We start from the raw sequence: 23,129 nt of genomic DNA on the forward strand, positions 1-23,129 counted from the left end.
TTTAAAATTGGTGCATGGCTTGATCTTTTTCCCACCACCATTGGCTCCAAAATTAGAATTTTGAGTGAAAATAGATGAATTTCGTACACTGTTCACATGCTTCATGCATAGGGTGAAAAAATCACATTTGCACCTACACCTCATTTTTGGTTAATTTCATTAACAATTGGCTTAAGCATGATTAAAGAATGATTAGCATGACCTATATAAGCATAAACCCTAACTGTTTTTCGGATTAGCTTTTCATTTTCTCAGATCTAGATCTCAAATTCATCAATTTTTCTCTCAAAATTCTCTTCCAAATTCTTCACATTCAAGCACTTTCTCTTGCTTGATTCTTGTTCCTGAGGTGTTCTTGAGCAAGATTGCACGTGGAAGTGAAGCAAACAGAGCCACGTTGAAGCATTCTTGAAGATGGAAGCATCCATGGTGATTCAAAGTTTTGGTGGATTCGTGCACAATTAAGCTCCATTTTCTCTTCCAATCACTTATACAAGCATCCTAGAGGAACATTGAAGCTATCACAAGCCTTGAATCTAGCTAATTCCAGATCTGCTCTTCAAGAGGTCATTGCTCGATCTCTCTTTTTCTCAAAATTATTATGATATTATGGTAGATCTAAGTATGCTGAGCATTTTGAGCTTTGAATCGTGCAAATTGGTGTTGTTTTGAATGAGATATGACTGTTTGAATTTTTGATGATGAATATTATTTCCTTCGATCCGTGCGTGTCTTGATGTTTCTTGATGAAATGTTTGTGGATTATTGATGTATGATGAAAGACCTACACGATGCTATGCTCATTTTTAATTTCTGGACACTTTTGTTTTTTCTGGAAAATCCAGATGAAGACCTTCATGATCTTCATCTTCAACCTTTGAGTGTTCTTTATTTTTCCAGAATTGTTGTGGTTTTTGTTACGGAATTCATAGATTAGCTGCGGATTTGCTAAGGCTACGCTTTTGATCCTTTTGACCAAGCTTTTCTGTTGCCATGCATGTGATAGCCTATGGTTGGTTGCTGATTGGTCCACGCTGCGTCCTTGGCGCGCCAGCATATTCAAATATGCGCCTGGTTCGATTCCAGGCGGTGACATTATTTCAAAATGCTTCATTCTTTTTCCATTTTCCTCCATTATTCCATGTATGCTTCTCATATGTTTTTTTAATTTTTCTCATCTTTAAAATATCATATCAATTTGAAAATTGATCCAAATGACCTCTAATTTTTTGCATTGTGATCCTCAAGTTGTCTAATTTTTTGTGATTATTAAAATGCAAGTTGTGCTTGGCTGGATAATTTTTGGTGCTAGAATGTTTGAGTACATGTCCATATTTGACCTTGCCATGCTTATACATTTGTGAAATGCTGGTCTTTGATCCAATGATTCTGAAAATTTGCATGATGAAACTAGACTCATTGCTTGACATTTTGGTGTTGATTTGGTATTTTTATCAATTGTCATTTCTGTTTTATGATTGTGCTAAGTTGGTGTGACAATTTGTGTCACACCTTTTGATGATCAACTTATGTGATGTGTTTGCCATGCCAAATGATCTCCAATTGTCCTGATTTTTTGTGTGATGCATGTTACGAATGTTGTGATTGAGCATGAATTTTCTTGGAATTATTTGAATCATTTCTGATTTAATTGAGATTTTTCATTCTGGATGGTCACATTTGAGCTTTAAAATTGCCTTGAACTTCAATTGATCATGAAATGCTTTTGATTAATGATATTGATGTGAGACCTTTTGGAATGTTTCAAGATGTGAGTGAAGTTGATTCATGTTAAATTTCAGCTTCTGTTTTGAATTTTTTCTCTATCTTTGACCCTAGGCTTTGACCTAGTGGTTTGCCTCTCACATATGAGCTTTGATTTCAGGTTGAACATCCAAGTTACATGGTTAATGATGCTTCATCACTTGAGCATTGATGTTTGCCTTTGATTACTAACCTTTGTGTGTTTTGTAGGTTGATGTTAACTCATTTGAGTTTGACTTTTGGTTTACACCTTTTGTACATTGGGATTGTTTGTTGCTCATTGACTGTTGTTTGGTTGTCTGAGTATTGTACTGATTTGTTTGATGTTTCCACGGGTACATAAGTTGCTTTAAGTTCACTTGAACTTTGATTTTGCTTGGTTGCTTAACCACTTAGGTATAATTTCTAATCTTCATGTAGTCTGGAAGACCTACTGTTATTGGTAGGCACCTGTCTGAAGTCCTCCTTAAGAGGCAATGCTTGTGATTGTTTATCTTTTGTGCCAAGCAGGAAAAGTCCTCTTATGAGGCAATTGGCATATAAAAGAGATGTGTAATCCATCTCCTGCTATTCAGTGTGTAATTCACTTTGCTCACACCATGTGTTGATGCATTGTGAATAATAACCCAAGATCTTATAGAGTCAATCATTTGTGGAGAAGAGTTCCAACTTTCTGAACTCCCACACATTCTATTGTTTAAAGTTCTCCCAGGCCAGGGATAAGAGCTATGAGGCACACCCCTCATCTCCATTTCATCTGCTTCACCCTAACTCTCAATGTTAGGGTTAAGAGCACAACATACCCCATTCCAGTTGGCTGTAAAGCCTAACCTTGCTTGAGCCTAATTGATTGTATATAGTGTGTGCTAACTGACTTGATTGTCTGCTTACTTGATTCATCTGTGCATATTTGCTTGGGTGTGCCTTTGTGCATTTATCATCATCATTTGTATATCATTTCATAAACTTTGCTTTATAGCATTTGGTTTTGTCCATGGAGGAGGCAAGCATAAGTCCATTAATTGGCAGTTGTTTCCCATGATATGGCAGGAGACTAGTATAAGTCCATTGATTGGCATCTGGTATCCATGTTTGTTTTTGTTTTGGGAGATTGGAATAAGTCCATTGATTGGCTTCCGGTATCCATTTTTGTTTTAGGAGATTGGTATAAGTCCATTGATTGGCATCCGATATCCAGTTTGTTTCGTGAGATTAGTGTAAGTCCATTGATTGGCATCTGGTATCATTGTTCATTTTTTGTTTTAGGAGATTGGTATAAGTCCATTGATTGGCATCCGGTATCCATTTTGTTTTAGGAGATTGGTATAAGTCCATTGATTGGCATCCGGTATCCATTTTGTTTTAGGAGATTGGTATAAGTCCATTGATTGGCCTCCGGTATCCAGTTTGTTTTGTGAGATTGGAATAAGTCCATTGATTGGCATCCGGTATCCATTTGCTTTGCTCATTTGCTTATTTGCATTGTTGCCTATTCCAAAGGAATCACTTGGATCATCTACATATGATCTCAAGAGGTGAACATCTAAGAAGTTTTACTTCCTCACCCTCCCACCTTTTGTTTCTTTAAACCTCCATGTGCATGTTAACTCAAACCAAAAATATTGTGCAAACATTTTCATTTCTTGTCAAATTAGAAACCTAGGCCTTAAGCCTTTGATTTTCCAAACTTCATTTTCATAATACTTCTTTTGAATTGAATTCTAATCATACTTTGACCATCTTTTGTGAATAAATCCTAATTGGTTAATTTCACTCATTCAATTGTTTTGTGGCTTTGTCCATCCTTGATAAGTTTTCATACATTAGCCATAGGTTTGATTTATCCTAGTTGGTTGATGTTAATCTCACCTTTTGTCCTTAGTGATTGAATTGTAAGACTTCCTTGCTTATTATAGGGTTAACCCCTCACTAGCAAGTTGAAGCTTTTCTCACATGGTGGACTTGTTGGTTGTATAAGGTTGAGTTTTCTCCCGTGGATAACGAAAGACCTTAGGGCTTTTGTTTTAAAATGAATCCACTCATATTTTGGAAATTTTTTAGCCGAACTACGGCGTTTTGATCCTTACCTTCCATGGAAAGGTACGTAGGCAACGAGTTCATCCGTTCAAACACAAAAATAATAACTTGTACATTCTTTTCTCATCCCTTCAATCCATGTTTGCACAATAAATATTTCATAAACAAATAACTTTTCGTACAACAAGTGTGAAAAGGGCTCCCTAGGAGTACCTAGGATGTTTTGGGTGCCTAACACCTTCCCATTGCGTAATTAACCCCTTACCCAGATCTCTGATCTTTTCATTAGTTTTCTATGTGTAAAACTTCTTAGGCTTTTGTTCACTTTTTAGCCATTCCTTTGGATAAATAAAAGTGCGGTGGCGACTCGATTCTTTGTATGCTTTGCTTTTGATTTAGTCAATAAATCATAAAGTGACGAATACACCGCTACAAGGACGTTGAACACACTGCCCACCCTCCTTTGACACAGTTGATGTCCTCTTTTGTAAGTCCATGTTTAGATAGCAATCCTTAACCCCTAGTTAACCGAACTACGTTTTGCTCTGATTCTCATTCCAGATGAGATACGTAGGCATAAGACGCGACGTCTTACCGAGCACACTTATCTTTAACCCATAGGTAGCCGAGCTACGAAGACTCTAATTCTTATACTCAAATGAGATACGCAGGCAGTGTATGCGACATCCTTGCGAGTCATTTTCTTTTAACCTTCCTCTTAGTAAATAGTACTTTAGATATACCTACACCCTTTAGACTAGAACAACACTTATGAAAAGGGCTCCCTAGGAGTACCTAGGATGTTTTAGGTGCTTAAAACCTTCTCATTGCATAACCAACCCCCTTACCCAGATCTCTGACATTTTTACTAGTTTTTGATTCGATAAAACTTTTAGGTTTTTGTTCGCTTTCTAACCATTCCTTTGGATAAATAGAAGTGCGGTGGCGACTCGACTTGTAAGGTTTACCTTGGATTTAGTCAATATCTCTACTGGTAACGAATACCCCGCTACAGGTATGAGTGTCTTAGCAAATTCCTACTAGAGCAAGGATTCTCAAGAGGGAAGGTTGATACTACCCTTTTTATTAGGCGTCAAGGAAAACACTGCATCTTAGTTCAAGTCTATGTAGATGACATCATCTTTGGATCTACTAACATTAATTTGGTCAAGGAGTTCTCTAAGTTGATACAGGGAGAATTCGAAATGAGCATGATGGGGGAGCTAAATTACTTCCTCAGCCTTCAAATCAAGCAACTTGAAGAAGGAACCTTCGTGAGCCAAACGAAGTATTGTAATGAGCTACTTAAACGCTTCGATATGGCAAACTCCAAAGTGATTGACACTCCAATGCCTACCGTTGTTAACATGGATCTGGATGAAAATGGTAATGTCGTAGATATCAAAAGGTATAGAGGTATGATCGGATCTCTCCTCTATCTTACCGCATCCCGGCCAGACATTATGTTTAGTGTATGTATGTGTGCTAGGTATCAGTCATATCCCAAAGAATCACATTTAAAAGCCGTCAAGCACATACTTAGAAACCTTTGTGGTACTTCAAAGTATGGGCTTTGGTTCTCTAAGGGAAGTGATTGCTCTTTGGTTGGTTACTCTGATTCCGACTTTGCCGGTTGCAAATCGGATAGGAAAAGAACCAGTGGCACTTGTCATTTTTACTCAAATTCCTTGGTAAGTTGGTGCAGCAAAAAGCAAGTTTCAGTTGCTTTGTCAACCGCCGAGGTGGAATACATTGCTGCGGGTAATTGTTGCGCTCAAATTTTATGGCTCAAACAACAATTACTCGACTTTGATGTTCAACTTGAACGTATTCCCATTTTTTGTGACAACACAAGCGCCATAAATCTAACCAAAAAAAATCTTTACTACATTCACGCACTAAACACATTGAAATTCGGCATCACTTCCTTAGGGATCATGTTGAGAAAGGTGATGTTGTCTTCGAGCATGTTGATAGTAAAAATCAACTTGCCGATAATTTCTCAAAAGGGAACTTGGTGTTCTCGATATCTCAGATCACGTTTAAATATATATATATATATATATATATATATATATATATATATATATATATATATATATATATATATATATATATATATATATATATATATCATGCATGTCCATTCCGCGATTCATAAGTAGGCTACATGAAGGCACTTGTCGTCTATCACCATTGGAGGTAATATCGTTCCTATACAGTTGACCTATATTGATAAATTATATATGTATACATACTTGTTAAATTTTGATATTCATGATTGATTGATTTGAACTAAGCATGACCCATGTCTATGCTTGAATTATGCTTGAACTTGCTTAGGTATCTCATTTATCATGCATTCGGCGTAAAGAAAATTGGTTTGAACCTCATATCATCTAACTAGTAACATGGGTCCCAACAGGTCGACAAAATGAGTCAACTCATCAGTCTCTGCGCTTTCCTCGGGTCCCAACAGGTCGACCTATGAGTCGACTCATCAATCTATGCGTTTTCCTCGGGTCCCAACAGGTCGACCTATGTGTCGACTCATTAATCTCTGGGTCCCAACAGGTTAACCCATCACTAAAAATCCAATCCTAGTATTTTCCTCGGGTCCCAACGGGTCGACCTATGCGTCGACTAATCGCTACCCCGATCTACTTTTTGGGATTTCAAACATCAATGTGTTGACTCATCACACGTGTGAGTCAACTCTTCGCTACCCAATACTGGGATTGTATTTATTTCGAGTCCCACTACATCGACCCATGAGTCGACTCTTCACTGCTTGGGTCAGCGCAAATACCCTTAAAATCTGGTCGACTCAATTCTCAAGAAATCTCTTTTCCTGCATAATTAATTATGTTGGTCACTCTATCTTCTACTTCTCTCCACCACTCTCTTTCACACAAAAACCCTAAGAACCTTTCACCAAAAACACTCAAATGGCATCAAGAGCTTCTGGCAAGAGATCTGCTAGAGGACCTTCTTCTCACATCGGGAATGCACCATCTCGATCACATGTTCCGGTAACCGTTTTATCCTTACTCTCTAATGATCTTGCTGAAATCTATGATAAGAAGTTCAAAATAAAATTGACATAAAGCAATACATTTACTCACCGTTAGTGGCTGAACACATGCGCATTCCAGAAGTTGTTGAACATATTAGTTTTCAAGGCATTGATTTATTCTTAAACTACATCGCCGAGTACAATGAGGATTTAGTTAAATTGTTTTATATCGGCGTGGCTGAAAAATTCGAGGGCTTTAGGTTTTTCTGCAACATTGGTAATCATACTGTTGAAGTGAACGATGACGTGTGGAAATCTCTCTTTGAGATCTCTCCATTATCGTCTCCAACTGATCTCAAGATTATCGATAGTGTGTGCACCCGACTATGATTTTAGGACTGCCTTAAACAAAATGCTGAGGAAACCGTTTGCTCCAGAAGTTGTTCAGAGCACTTTATTCCCTACTAATGTGACTATCGGTCAGTTGAAGCCTCTTGACAGAATTTTACACTGGATTGTGACGCATATTCTGCATCCTAAACAAGGCGGTTACTCCCGTATGGAGAAGGCCGAAGTACACCTAGTGTATGTACTGAAGCACAAGATAAAAATAAATTGGTCGCACTACATTGCAAGTAGGATCTTTGCACTGAAAGAGTCAGGTAGAGGCACTACTCTTTATTATCCCTCATTCATTCAAAGTGTACTTCATATAGCAAATGTTTCAGTTCAAGGGATTCCTTACAAATCCATAACTGTACATCAAGAATTTTGTCAAAATACTTTGAGCTTGATGGGTTACACTTGGGATCGCTCTGTGTGACTATACAAAACCCGTCAACCAGTTCCAGGCACCAATGCTCGGCCTGTGGAAGATATTGATGATGATGATGATGATGAAGATGAAGAAGGTGAAGAAGAGGAAAAAAATAATAAAGTCCACTCCCAACCAATGGAGCACGACCATCAAGTCACTGACCATGGTGATTGGCTTGGTCCTACTCCCGGACAACATCCATCCAATAATCAAGGATGGGGTGAATGGCAACACACAGGATGGACCAGCAATCGTTCATCCTATGTGCCCACACCCTCTTTTCCACCTGAAAACTCTGAAGTGATAGAAATGTTAAGAACCATGCAAATCCAGCAGCAAAACTTCAATACACTTCAAGAGGAGAGGTTCGCAGCCTTGCAGGAACAAATTCAGAGTCAAGGTGATAATTTTGAATCCTTTGCCTCCATCCAAGAGGAACGGTATGAGGAACTAAGGAGTCAAATCCAAACTCATAGTGAAAATTTCAACTCCTTTTCCTCTACCATCCTACAAAGGATTGAAGGCTCAAATCGCATTCTCGCAAGCTCCGTAAACATGCTGAACATGAATGTCATTGAACTAACCAGGCTTTATGAAGAAGAAAGACTTGCGTGTCCACCTTCTGGTTATAGAGGCCGACATGAACCGTTCTATGAACGACAACCTTAGATGAATGTTCAATTCAACACATTTCAATTTTCCCTATGTGTGCATGTTATTCTAGATACTTATTTGTCTTAATGTATTCGTTGAACACCTATTGTAATGTTATTTCTGTATTGGTCTTTTCACCATGTGATAATCATGCCTATACTTCTTTCATTAACTACATTATTTGTGCATTGTTGTTAATGACCATGTGTTGCAAATTCGTTGACTAAGTGATTCTGAATATTTGTTTACTTCATGTTGACCGGTTCCTCGCCTCTTTTTGATGTTGTCAAAAGGGGAGAAAGCAATGGAAATAAACATTAACAGATGGATAATATAGCAGGAACAAACATTAGCAGATGAATAATATGCAGATGAATAATATAGCAGGATGTTCGAAGGAATGCATAAAATCAGGGGGAGGATATCCATCAAAGTACGCGTTTATGCCACTGTTTGCCATCATCAAAAAGGGGGAGTATGTGAGGAAAAATATGCCTAGTCCTTATTTTAATGATGTCAAACCTCTATAGTCTCCCACATCGTGTCTTTGAGTAATATCATCATAGCATAGAAAGCATTCATCCTTTAACATGTTCAAAATATAGGTTTCGTGTGTTCAAGCATATAGGAGCATCTCTTATATGTGAATCATGCACTTAATCACAGTAAACATCCTAGGTTCATAGGATATCGGTTTAAATTGGTCATAATATGTTACAAAACTCATTTTTGGAAGTTTAACCTCTGTGAGTCGACTCATGACTCGGAGCAAAACCTTCGGGTCCGAAGAGGTCGAGTCACAGGTCGACTCATTCCTGGAAAACCTAAATGAGTTGACTCATCCACTATTTAGGTCGACTCATTTACCACTTTCTTTTGAACCATATTGCCATGAGTTCGAACAGGTCGACTCAACCCTGTAATAAACTTTGTGTGAGTCGACTCATCCCCTGTTTGAGTTGACTCGTCGCCTGTTTACTTAATTTTCTGTTGTGTAACTTTGTGAAATTTTTCTGTTATGTTAGTTATTTGTCCATACATCATATACATATTCAAATGTCTCTTATTGAACATTCTAACAAGAAAAGTGAAAGATATACACCAAAGTGCTCATCATCTTCATTCTTCATTGTATTTCTCAATAATCACACATAATAATCTTTGTTGAGCATTGTGCATTGCAGCTGTGATAATGTCCAAATAAGATTGGATTGTCTTAGTTTGGGTTGAGACTTTGTGTGGGTTTTTCTTGAATAAAACCCTTGTGGTTTTGTCCTCCAAGAATTGGGGGTTTTTGCACTAACCTTTACTTCGTAGATTCAGCCGAGTGAAAAGTTTGAAGAACGGAAGGTGCGGTCAAATAAGTAGCGTTAAACGGAGGATTGTGAAGAAAGCTTAGGGTTCAAGTGACTTGCATTCGAAATCAACCGAACTGAAGTTTTAGAGAACAAGGCGTTCTTCCAATAAGGTAGCTGTAAACGGAGGTTTGCGCGAAGTGCTTGAAGAACTTGGTTCAACTCGAATCAAGGGGAGAAAATAGAATAGGATCTGCAACAACTCTAGGGGTTGATCGCCAGTGATAATTTATTCTCTTGTATTGATTTTGCAAAAACATCTCAATTCTAAATTTAGAATTAAGGGCAGACATATCCTAAGCGAGGACGATAGGGGAACTGCCTCAATAAATCCGGTCTTGTTCTCTCTATCCCTTAACTCTTTAAATTATGCATTAATTACTTTGTGTGTGAAATTAATCATAAAATCAATATCGCTTGATTGGTGTACATATCAACTGTTCGATAAATTGTTTCAATCACTTTGATTGCAACTGAGTAAAATTTTGCACATTCAACTTGAGTGAAATTGATACTTGGTGTGAAGTGCACACCAAGTGTTCAACAAAATTAATTTCGCACAAACTTAGTAATATTTTCCTTGATCTCTTATTGTGTTGAGCATTATTAGAGTTAACGATATCAAGGATCATAGTAGTTAATTGATTGATATAGATAGGGGTTGATATTCTCTATCTTAAGTAATTCCATTTGGTTTCATGTATATCTGATCTTTCCATTAACAGATCGTTTAGACGATTTCAATCTAGGGTGTTTCCGCAACCGTTGAAAACATTTTTAAAAAGCGCTTAATTTCAAAACTGATCTATTCAACCTCCACTTCTAGATCGGTACTATCGTCTAACAGTTAAGACAGTGGACCAAGATAAAATATGTGTGTTAATTTATCTTCCATGATCTCTTTACCTTTTAGGTTTACGATTGATTTGAACTTCAACTAAAATATTCATAAAAAGTTTTAATCAGTCAACATAATTCAAACCTCATTTTCTTATGTTTTTCTCACCTTCAGGTTTCATCAGAGCTCCAATCTCTTATTTAAACACTTAACCATGTAAGAGTAAAAGGTCTTTGAGAAAATATGGTTGGAATTGTATATAATATCAATGAAGGGACCAAAACTTAATACTTAATAAAACCTCATATGTTCGATGGAGAAAAATTTGAGTATTAGAAAGATAAGTTTTGTAGTTTCTTTATCCCCCTATAAATCTATGAAATCTAGTCCGTGATAGATATACTTATCCTAAAGATGCTGAAGAAAGAATCTCAATCCTTTTTCTATGATTGATTCTCAAATAATAAACTTTAACTTGCATCACAAATCCATAAGCATCCTTGTTACAACCATTTCCTTTAAGGAATATGATAAGGTTGTGAATACCAAATAAAAAAAACCATATATGAATCACTGTGTTTTCACTATTAAGGGAACAAAAAAATGAAGTAAGACGAAGTAAACTCTTTGATAAATAAGCATGATTTGTTCAAAATGAAAGAAGATGTAAAAGTGGAGGCCATGTTTTCTAACTTTCAAACTTCAGTCTTTGGACTCAAAGTATTTAACAAAAGTTTTACTAATATTTATCACGTCAAGAAAGTATTCAGGATTATGCTAAAGAGATGGAGACCAAAGGTAACCGATATTGAAGAAGATAAGGATATGAATAACTTAACTCCTGAAGACCTCATTGGCTCGCTCCAGAGTCATGAGATAGATCTTGATGAAGATGAACCCCAAAAGAAGCCAAAGTACATTAGTTTAAAATATAATGGAAGGAAGATCAAGGCTCTACAATTTGAATAATCATAATATTAAGTTCACGCATAAGACTAAGAAGATGACGATTTTCCCTCCTCTTAAAGAAAGTGTAGCGTCTTTGGGCAAAAGAGAATAAGCAATTTCCCAACAAGAAATTAAAATATTCCGATAATTCAAAAGACATGAAGGAAGTTGACAAGAATATCATTTTCTTTTAATCCAAAAACCTAGAAACTTATGAAATGAATGTCTTAATCTGGAGAAGGAAAGATCCAAGAATAATGACTCTGAAGGAATAGAAGAAATGTCTCATTTGCACACGGGAGCAATACAATGAATTTTCTTATGAAGAAATAAACATGAAAATTTCGCCTCTATAGGTTCCATATCCTCTAGTGTGGAACTCAAAGACATAACATATGATTCTGAAGAATAAAAAGTATTATCTAACTTATCTTGCAAAAAACTAAATAACACCTTGAGTGAGCTACTTAGTAAAATCTAGAGAATGATCGTCAAATGTCAAAATCTTGAAAAAAAGTATGACAAATCATTAAGAAATTATGAAACTTTTGAATTATAGTTTATTACTTTGAAAAATGAAAGGGAATATCAAAAAATAAATCATATAAAAACTCCAAACAAATGATGCAACTCTGAAAAGTACATAGATGTTTTTCAGGAGTTTGCAATTACTAGTATAGATGAAAACAAAATGGCCTCTCTAATCTATGGTATAAGCATGAGTATTAAGAAGGAATAATTTATAAATATAAGCCTATGGTTAAAATTTATAGTCCTATAATTCACTATTTATACTGTCTGAAAAGAGGTCGCAAAAAAATAGCTTATTCTATATTGAAAACATGGAAACATAAGAAAAGTTCAAGAACTAACAGAAGTACCCAAGAAGAGATGGTCACCTATGAAGAAGATTTTATATATTGTACATATATTTAGAAAATAATTTAAAACACCAATTATGGTACTTGGCCAGTGGATGCTCATGACACATGACAAGTGAAAGGCATATGTTCCAAATCCTTAAAATCAAGGAAGAAGGAAATATGATATTTGGAGGAAATTAGAAGGGAATGATCATATGATCCAACACAGTAGGTAATGGCTATTTTATCTATATCAATAATGTGTTTTTAGTGGAAGGACTAATGCATAATATATTCAACATAAGTCAGTTAAGCGACAATGATTATGATGTTGTCTTGAATCAAAAGTTATGAAAGCATATTAGTAAGAAATATCGATCTATTCTCTTTAATGGAACAAGGAAAAAAACTATTTATAAAAGCAAGTTGTCTCATATTGAATTTTTAGGTCAGTGAATGCAGAACAATAGTTGTGGCACATGCGATTATGGATGCTAGCTTGAGATTAATATCTAAGTTGAACAAACTTGAGCTGTAAGAGGCTTGCCTAATCTAAAGTATCAATCAGATGCTCTTTGTGAGACGCATCAAAAAGGTAAACTTGTGAAAATTCTTTTCATTATAAAAACGTTGTTTCATCTTTTATACCACTAGAGCTCTTACACATTAGCATGTTTGAGCCCGTGAAAACTGCATCAATGAATGGTAATAAGTGTTGATTTTTCATAGTCGATGACTGTAACGGATGGACATGAGTAAACTTCCTAAGATACGAGGATAAGTCACATTATGTGTTCTCAATATTTTGTAAAAAATTTCAAGTTGAAAAATATTTGAAATAGAAACCATTAAAAGTGATCATGACGAGGAATTTGAAAATAAACATTTTGATTTTTTTGGTCATAGAACTCCACAATAAAATGTAGAATGTAGTTGTAGAAATGAATAATATATTTCTTTAAGAGATGGAAAAAACCATGATTAATGACAAAAATATCACAAAACACTTATAGATATAAGTTGTAGATACAACATGTTACATTCAAAGATATATATTAGAGGTATATGCAACAAGACTCCCTATGAATTGTGAGAAAGTTAAAAAAAAACCATTTTTTCTTATTTCTATCAATTTGGTTTTATGTGCTATGGTCTAACACAAAAGAACACCTCGATATGTTTGATTATAAATGACAAAAGTGTATCTTGTTAGGATACTCTGGACGCCCCGAAGCTTACATGGTGTACACCATTGAAATCTTGGTTGTTGAAGAATCATTTCATGTAAGGTTTAACGATAAAGATCTTAACTATCAACTATCAAATCTATTTGAACAACTTACATATATCCAAGTATTTGAAAAGCCAACATCAACATTCGCAGAGAAAAAGCATTTATAAACAACGTATATGGTGAACAAAACTATTGCAAAGTTGAAACCTCTAGAGAACTAGATAATGTTAGTGGCTTTGGCCTTAGTCCTCAAAGGAAGTATAAGTCTTCATATCTAGAATAATTTATCTTAGTAAGCAAGAAAGATATAGTAGTTAAACAAATAATGGTAAGCCTCACACATCATTCTCTATAAAATCTTTTATTTTGCCAAGTAAGGCATATGAAGTCTCACCGTTCTCTTTAAAAATCCTCTGGTTTCCCAAGTAAGGCATGTGAAACCACATCAAATAATTTTTTTTTATCCATGCTTCATCATTACTATCATCTATTACTATTTATGCTTATATTATATTTATTTTTATATTTAAAAGCACACACCTATTATCATACACACTCTCACATCTTCCACATTTTTATCTTTCTTAAATTTATATGAAAACCCTAAAAAGATATAAAAACCCTATTCCCTAGTAAAATGAATCTTCACAAAAGTATTTCAACCTTAAATTTGGAACCCTTGAGGGTTGTTACTTTTTGTGAGAGTTATGGCGATTTTCAAAATCCTTTAGAAAGTGGGTACGACATTGGCCCCTCTTCAAAAACATTGATTGGAAAACTACTTCAATTTCGAAAAGAAGCCCATCTATGTGAAACTGATAAAAGATTTTTCTATTAATGCTTTGACTCATAATGATTTTATCAAATCAAATATGTGTGGTGTTGAATTCACCATGAACAATAACAAAGTCTCTGAACTAACCAAGTGCCATATAGTGGTATTCTCATTATCTATCTTTTAAGAAGAGTCATGAAACCCTCTAGCTTTATGAATAATTGTACAACGACATAAAACTAAGACCAATTAGTCTCATTTGAAAAATATGTTTATCATTGACTGCATCATTCATAAATATGGTATCTCGATTAGATTAGCTTGAAACACCGTGCAATCATGTGGTGTTTGCACATGAATATCAAAGTAAACATCAACTACATCATCTTCAAACACGTAAGAAATGTTAGTGATTGATACCACGAGTGACAATGAGAGAAAATTGATATGGCCTACTTAATTTAGCCTTACTCGACTAATTAAATGGGTAATGCATTATTATTCTGACTTGTTCTTCTCTCTTTTGTAATATTTTTATTTCTTCAATTCATATGTACCTTATTTTGTTAGAACATGGTTAAATATCAATAACAATTTTAGTTAGTGGCACACAAGTAAGATAAAAGAATAAGATGTCAAATTATTCAGTTTTACTAAGCCTTATTGAGTCCAACCATGTCTTGATCTTAATAAACCTCGATTGACTTCAAAAAATATTAAACTCACTCTTATTCGTCATCTTTCGTAATCGCCTAATCTTTCTTCGGTTTAGAGTCGTTGATTTTGACTAACAAATCATTTATTTTTATATTTAAACAATCTAAATCTTTAAACATGTTATCTCCTGTTTTTTCAAGCTCACGCATTAAGGTTAAGCTTATTATAAGACAAGTCAATGAACTAATACTTGGATATATGTAAGTTGTTCAAATAGCTTTGATAATTGATAGTTAAGATCTTTATCGTTAAACCTTACATGAAATGATTCTTCAACAACCAAGATTTCAATGGTGTACACCCTATAAGCTCTGGGGCGTCTAGAGTATCCTAACAAGATACACTTTTGTCATTTAGAATCAAACATATTAAGGTGTTCTTTTGTGTTTAGAACATAGAACATAAAACCAAATTGATAGAAATAAGAAAAATTGAGTTTTTTTTTTTACCTTTCTCACAATTCATAGGGAGTCTGGTTGGATATACCTCTGTTGTATTTATAATGATTAAGTATCAATAACAATTTTAGTTAGTAGCACACAAGTAAGAGAAAAGAATAAGATGTCAAATTATTCAGCTTTACTTAGCCTTGACTGAATCGAACCATGTCTTGATCTTAATAGACCTAGATAGACTTCAAAAAAATATTAAAGTCACTCTTATTCGTCATCTTTAGTAATCGCCTAATCTTTCTTCGGTTAAGAGTCAATTTGTCTAGTTGGCTTTGGTTTGTCTAGTTGGTTTTGGTTTATAAATGTGATTGTAAATACAAAATATTAACTAGACTCTTTCTCCATTTTATCACAAAAACAAACAGCTTGTGGCTTTCAAATTCCATTCGAGGATGGGGTTTGTGAGAGCTTGCTTGTTCAACATTCTGTCTCGCCGTAATCGTAATCCTTTCGTTTCTCACTTCTCAATCTCACCACCTCTTTCTCTTCCTCCGAACCACTCCTTCACTATCTCTGCTTCACTTTCCACTTCTCACTCTCACACCACCCGCTTCAAACCAATGTGCTTGTATCACACACAGGGAAAGTGCACCAAGGCAATGTTCCTTCTTTTTCTTTTATCTATTATTTTAACCCTCTTTTGCTTCATTTCCGTTTCTGGGTTATCCTTGTTCATCCTAAATATGAAATTTTGGTTTGCATGCCACCTGTTTGATCAAATGTCTCTATTGTATTTAAAATATTGACAACATTATAACTATTATTACTTTACTCATTTACTAGTTACTAGTTTTGATGGTGTTCTTTTCTCCAAATTTGTAGATGGAGGATCTTATTCACCTTGACAAGTTTAATCATGATTGCTCCAGCGAGCTTCAAGTGAATATTGCTGAGTTAAACAAAATGCGCTCACAGAATCTAGACTTTTTCCTTGTACTTGATTTGGAGGGCAAGGTTGAAATTCTTGAGTTTCCGGTACTAATGGTTAGTGCAAAAACATTGCAAGTTGAAGACATTTTCCACAGGTTTTCTTTTTCTGCCACTTTATAGCATGTCTAGTAAGATCAGTGTTCTGTGATTGCCTAAGATGAATCTGTTTTTCTTTTTAATTATCCTTTCTTTTCATAACTCTATGACTCTTTGTTGTGTTCAGTATTTGTAAAAATAATATTTAAAGGGGAAAGAATGTTTAAAGGAAAGCATATTGTTGAGATTACTTTTCTTGGAATATAGAGAAATATCAGAAAGATCGACTTCTAATTATACACAGGATCATTTTGATGTTAAAAATTCTTTTGGAAATAGTTTATATTTTCCATTGAATAGAACAGTAGGCTCTTCAGTTTTGAACCCTCAAATGCAACAGCGGGCCTGTGAGTTTGGCAAAATATTTGAGAGTAATATGTTGTGATTTCTTAAGTTAGTTTCTAATGAATTTAGAAATATAATTTACTTTTGAGGATTATCAAATTTTACACAACTTTAATTTCTTTTTGTATATCTTTATATTATTTTCATTGTTCCTTTATCTGTCTAATAGGTTTGTGAGGCCTTCAAGCATGACCGAACAAAGAATAAATGAATACATTGAAGGAAAGTACGGAAAAATTGGAGTTGATAGGTATGAAACTTAGTTTTGTTTAGAGCCCTACTTCCTCATACTCATGATATATGTATATAATCTTCACAGTTTTCATTTGTACTACCGAAAAGAGTCTAACAAGCAGGTTCAACTCTTTTCCAAATTCCGTCCTTCATGTAATGTTTTGACTGTAATATTTGTAATTTAAGTTTGCTCGTAGTACGGTATGCTTTCATGTGTTTAGTGTATGTGTTAGAATAGTTAAATAAGATTGGTTATTTGTATACCACTTAGATTAATCATAAAAGTAGTTTGGTTTTTTTCTGCTAGAGTCTGGCATGATACAGCCATACCATTCAAGGAAGTTATTGAAGAATTTGAAGCTTGGTTAATGCAACAAAAGCTATGGATTGGAGGAGAACTTAATCGCACAGCATTTGTAACTTGGTAAATGTTACATTAATTTCATGGTTTACCTCTTATACTTTTAGTTTTTCTTATTTGCAATGTTACATTAATTTCCTGCTTTATTTATCTAGGATAACTTCATTTTTTCTTTTAAATAAAACTCTTGTGCTTTTGCAGTGGAAATTGGGATTTGAAAACAAAGGTCCCTCAACAGTGTGAAGTGTCAAGGATAAGGCTTCCCAGCTATTTTATGGAATGGATTAATCTCAAAGACATCTATCTGAACTTTTATAATAGGAGGGTAAGTTCTTTTAACATTTAAAATTAGAATTATGGAAACTTTGGGCAAATGGTTCAATGAAATTCTTGAAGATTAATTCATGTGTGAGCTCGTCTTTGAGAACCCATCAATCATGATCTGAGTAAAATTACTCGAGCAGTTCTATGAAAAGCTTTTTCATAACTGATAGAATATAGCTGGTCTCAAAATGATTACCAAAATAATTGATAGGATATATCACACAGATGATTAACCAATTCTGGTCACAAATTGAAAAAAGAATTGTTTTCCATTCTCTTATGTACCTTTTTCTTTTAGTATCATGCATAGAATAATAACCCGGTGAATTTGAAAATATTTGATAAAGGGGTCTTTAATTACTTTGTTCCTTTTGAAGACATGAATGTACAAAACCGTATATAAACAACTTCAGCTTTATCATGTACATGAAATATGTAATGTGACATCTTGAGCTGGACTGTGTTGAATTTTACCCCCTTTGTTTTATTAATCATAATATATATGCAATCTTACATGTTTCCTTGATAATGGATAACAGGCCCCAGGAATGGTTACAATGATGAAGCAGCTGCAGATACCTTTGGTGGGAAGTCATCATCTTGGCATTGATGACACAAAGAACATAACAAGAGTACTGCAACACATGCTTGTCGATGGTGCACTCATACAGATTACCGCAAGGAGGAATCCTAGGTCTCCTCGAGATGTCGACTTTCTTTTCAAGAACCGTATCTGACTGTGGACTTTAACTTCACTAGTGTGCTCATAATTTGCACTAGATTTTAGTTTAGTCAAACACTAAAAATAGTCATGTAGAATGTTATTGTACAATTGTAAAGGAAATTATGGATATCATTGTTTACATCGCTATTCTTAATTCCTTTTAAGCAAACTTAGCCTAGCGGCATATATTTTGTTTCCTTACAGTATTTTTTTTGAGAAAAGATAGGTTGACACCATAAAAGTGTTGGTGTTAAAGCACTTATGTGAAAAAGGAACGAAAGTGTTAAGAGAGAGTTAGAGAGAAGGTAGAGAATGAGAAAGTAAAATTGTATTATATTGTAATTTAATTACATACATGTATTTATATAAATACATAAGTGTTTATTTGTATCCCATGTAATTAACATAATAAATTAAACTTGGATTATATTACAACATACCCTCTTATAATTCAAGTAGTTATTTACAAACTAATCATAATCGATTTGAACTATTCTTAATTTCTTTCCCAAAATCAGGAATTCGTCGATCTTCAATCTTGTGCTTCACTCGATGGTTGTGTGACATATACAACTTCATCTAGGAAAGCATTCAAAAACGTAGATTTCACATCTAATTAAATGTCTACCAGCCTTGATTGCAGGCTAAGGCTACCACTAGTCTCATAGTCTCCAATCTTGCAATTGATGCATATACTTCAGAGTAGTTGAGTCCTGCTCATTGAAGAAATCCTCGTGCTACTAATCATACCTTATGTCTTGCAATCGACTCATCAAGATTGCACTTCAGTTTGAACACCCACTTCACTTCAATAGCTTCTGTGTGTGTTGACAATTCGACTAGCTCCCACATATTCTTTCTTTCAATGGCTTGTAACTCTTCGGCCATAACTGTCTTCCATTGTTTATTCTTTAAGGCTTCACTATAGTTGATTGACTCAACACTTGCAAGTAAAGCAAAATGAACCAAGTCTCTCCATCTGGTGTGACTTCATCATCATTAACCACTTCATAGTCTTGAAGTCTTGTTGGGACAACTTTGGTTCTTTGAGGTCTTTGTCTTGTGTCTGCCACACCCTCATGTTTTTCTGCTTCAACAGTTGGAACTTCAGTAACTACTGAGAGGTCATTAACTAGAACCTCATCATGATCACTAATTTTTTCATCAAAGTCATAACTCAATAATGGTTTACTGGTTGCATCATTTGAGTATCAATTCCAGGCAGAGTTCTCATTGATCACAATGTCTCGACTTATCAAAATATTAACATTGATTGAATTGAATAACATGTATGTTCCATTCTTGTGATATCCTATCAGAATCATAAGTTCACTCTTATCATCAAGCTTTCTGTTAGACGGTGTGGCTAGTGATCGAGAGGGGGGGGGGGGGGGTGAATAGATCACCTCTTTTAAATAAACGGATTTAAAAATTCTTATCAGAGTTATTGAAACTTAGCGGAAAATTACAGTCCCGAATCGACTTCCGACTAATCTGAACCGCTACTAGAAAACCGGACACGCGAATTTATTGTTGGATTTGAATAGGAACGATAGAGATTATTAACACCAGAATATTATCAAATCAAATGCACTTATCACTAAATTCTAATTCCAATGAATAAAACTCAGCTGACAGTTTTGTCAAATATTTGGTGTGTATGTGATCAATGATGAACAATGGTGGAGTTTAGATAAAGAAGTTTTTTTGCCACTATTGTATCACGAAATGTACAGCCACAATACACCAACTGAAATCACAAAATTGTTGAAAACGTAAAGATAGATAAGGAAAGAATACGATACGCAGAGATTTGGTAAGGAAGTTCCCCACTGTCGTCCTCGCGTGTGGGTACGTCTCCCTCTCAATTTCAAATGAAATTGAGAACTGTTATTATCAATAATGTCGAATTCGTTGATACAAGGTTACAATACAAAGACAGAGATCTAAATCCCAAGATCTTCTTCTTGTATAAAACCTCCACTTGATCTGAGCTCGATCAAGAATTTCCGGCAAGAAATTGCAAACAATTCACCGGTTCCACGACCTGTTTGCGAAATTACCCAATTTCCAAACCCTACGCTACGACTGAATCTGTTCTGCAAACGTGACTAACAAACCCGCAAGAACTCTCCAGTTCTTGAAGGACAAACCATTTGGTTTTTCCTCGAAACCCCCTTCAACCTTCAACTCAGCTAGATCCTCGATCGTTCCACTGAACACCTCAGCTAGATCCTTGATCGTTCCACTGAACGTTATCTCGTTGATCCTTTAATCCAAAGAACAAGAATGATTATGTGTTGATGTTCTTGAAGAAAAGAGATTGAGAAGATGAAGAAGATGAAGTCTCTTTCAGGTTTCTAACTGCTCAAAAAAAAATTGCTGCTGCACACTCCTTTGATTTGTGTTACAACTTTTTTTCACTTCTGAATTCGTGCTATTCACTGAGCTGTCAAAATACTTCTTATATGTGAAAGACAGAAGCTGTTAGTAGACAAAACAGAATTATGTATTGATACAAAAGATTATGCATCGATACATACTGTAGCTTTGATTAATTTTAGAGAATTAATACAAGCATGTATCGATACAAAGCTCGTATGTATCGATACATAGAACATTTTAACTAAGCATGTATCGATACAAAGCTCGTATGTATCGATACATAGAACATTTTAACTAAGCATGTATCGATACAAAGCTCGTATGTATCGATACATAGAACATTTTAACTAAGCATGTATCGATACAAGGCTCGTATGGATCGATACATACTAAAGCAAAAACGTTTTGTGATTTAAAACAAATTTATGTATCGATGCAGATGAACATGTATCGATACATACTGACACAAAACAGTTTTTATGAGTTCTTTTAAGAAATGTATCAATGTGGATCTTTATGTATAGACACGAAACAATAGTATAGGCTAAAAACACAAATGAAACATGTAAAATAATGCACAACCAACAATTAGACAGTGATCACACAATTTGCTATCATTCAAAACTTATTCAAAGTAAAGAATTTGCTCACAAACTCCCCCTTTTTGATGATGGAAATTTTTTAGCAAGATGTGTGATACTCCCCCTGAGTTTGTGCATATCTGTCAACATCTGCATTTCTCCCCCTTTGTCAACATCAAAAAGAAGAAAAAAAAAACAGTTTTATCAAGGCAACATGTTGTAGCAGGACACGGCGAAAATGATAAAGAAGCTAACAATCACAAAGAAGGAAGCTTAAAAAGTAAAGAATCACTCACAAAGAATGACAAATAAGGGCAATAACACCAGAAGTAAGCAGAAGGAAGTAAGCATTTAACTAGTAGAAAGTATTTAAAAAATTACATAAGCCAAGACATATAAGGTGCAACTAATCTGAAAAAAAAACTCAAGCAACATGCAATGAAATGCAGTGAAATGAAATGATGATGGTTTAATGTGGATTATAGCCACCACAGGACTCCTCGTCATCTCTATCAGGATCTCTGAGGCTTGGCGGAGGCGGAGGAGGAGGCATTGCATCTGGATTGTGGCCCATGAAGGTGTAGTGCTTGAACCGGTCCTGAACTTCAACACTTCTGAATCTGTCCATTATACCAAGATTGGCACGGCAGTCGTCCATAAAACCAGACATTTCATTGTAGAAGACTTGGTGCCACTTAACCAAGTCCGTGTGCCAAAAGTGTTGGTTATGGTACATCCGTGTATGATCGTCATGCCACTCACGATGCTCCTTATGCCACTCACTTTATTGTACATGCCAAGACCGCGCCTCTTCATGACGTTCTTGGTTGGCAAGCTCCATTTGTTGAAGCATTTGAGTTAGGTGCACAGTAGGTGTTGAAGATGAAGCATCGCCGGAGAACGGAGGAACCGTTGGTTCAGGTACATAGTTGGTTGGAGACCACCTTTGTGGCACCCAATCACCCCAACCAGCATTGTCATCAGCTGCAGGCACATCTGCTTCGTTCACATCATGCATTTCTTCATCAGGTTGGTCTTCAACTACATGAATTCGTTCAGAAGGCACATCAAAATTATAGATCCTTGTTTTGGATTTCCTTTCAAAGAAATAGAAACATTGACGTTCCTTGTCCCACCGGTATCCCATATGAGATAAAGTGGAAGAGTCAAACTCTTGAGCAGCAGATGGTGATATGAGAGGAACTAAAGGGATTGCAACATTCTAGAACGTAAGAGTTTTCATGATTTGAGACGCATAACCAAGAGCAACATTCTTGGCACTGTTACGCACGAAAAAGAGACGCTTCACAAAGTAATTTGCCCAATTCAAGGGAACCTTATTTTGAAGAGTATACAAGAGATGAATGCCTGCCCTGTCTAACCTAGAATGTCCACTGTTTGCTGGACGCAGAATGTGCGAGATAATCCACTGAAGTATACGAGGAATTTTCTTAATCATACCAGACGTAACCTGTTCATCCTTACCCAGCGGTCTGTCCAATTTCAAGATAGATAGAGTAAACTCCTTCAGGTTAAAGTCAATATCAAACTTCAAGTCATGCCATGTCTTGAAATTATGCGACGGAAGCGGAATTTGAAACACTGTTTCTCAATCAGCAGCCTCAAAAGTATAGGTTCTGACACCAATAGAACACTTAAACATATATCCTTTACCAGAT

At 35.3% G+C, this 23,129-nt stretch overlaps 1 protein-coding gene across 1 annotated transcript; it reads left to right on the plus strand.

The window, feature by feature from the left end:
- Positions 1-15,695: 15,695 nt before the first annotated feature.
- LOC127075406 (uncharacterized exonuclease domain-containing protein At3g15140) lies at positions 15,696-18,670 on the plus strand. The gene is made up of 6 exons (XM_051016877.1): positions 15,696-16,066; positions 16,293-16,495; positions 17,011-17,091; positions 17,383-17,499; positions 17,638-17,761; positions 18,300-18,670. Exons 1-6 carry the CDS (start codon positions 15,863-15,865, stop codon positions 18,495-18,497), a joined length of 927 nt encoding a protein of 308 aa, XP_050872834.1. The 5' UTR covers positions 15,696-15,862; the 3' UTR covers positions 18,498-18,670.
- Positions 18,671-23,129: the final 4,459 nt, after the last annotated feature.

This window comes from Lathyrus oleraceus, chromosome 4, assembly GCF_024323335.1.
Source record: "Lathyrus oleraceus cultivar Zhongwan6 chromosome 4, CAAS_Psat_ZW6_1.0, whole genome shotgun sequence".
NCBI classification, from domain to species: Eukaryota; Viridiplantae; Streptophyta; class Magnoliopsida; order Fabales; family Fabaceae; genus Lathyrus; species Lathyrus oleraceus.

Coding starts and splice junctions, on each gene's coding strand:
- LOC127075406 (XM_051016877.1), top strand. CDS start 15,863: ATGGGGTTTGTGAGAGCTTGCTTGTTCAACATTCTGTCTCGCCGTAAT. Junction 16,067..16,292: donor CACAGGGAAAGTGCACCAAG/GCAATGTTCCTT, acceptor CCAAATTTGTAG/ATGGAGGATCTTATTCACCT. Junction 16,496..17,010: donor GTTGAAGACATTTTCCACAG/GTTTTCTTTTTC, acceptor TCTGTCTAATAG/GTTTGTGAGGCCTTCAAGCA.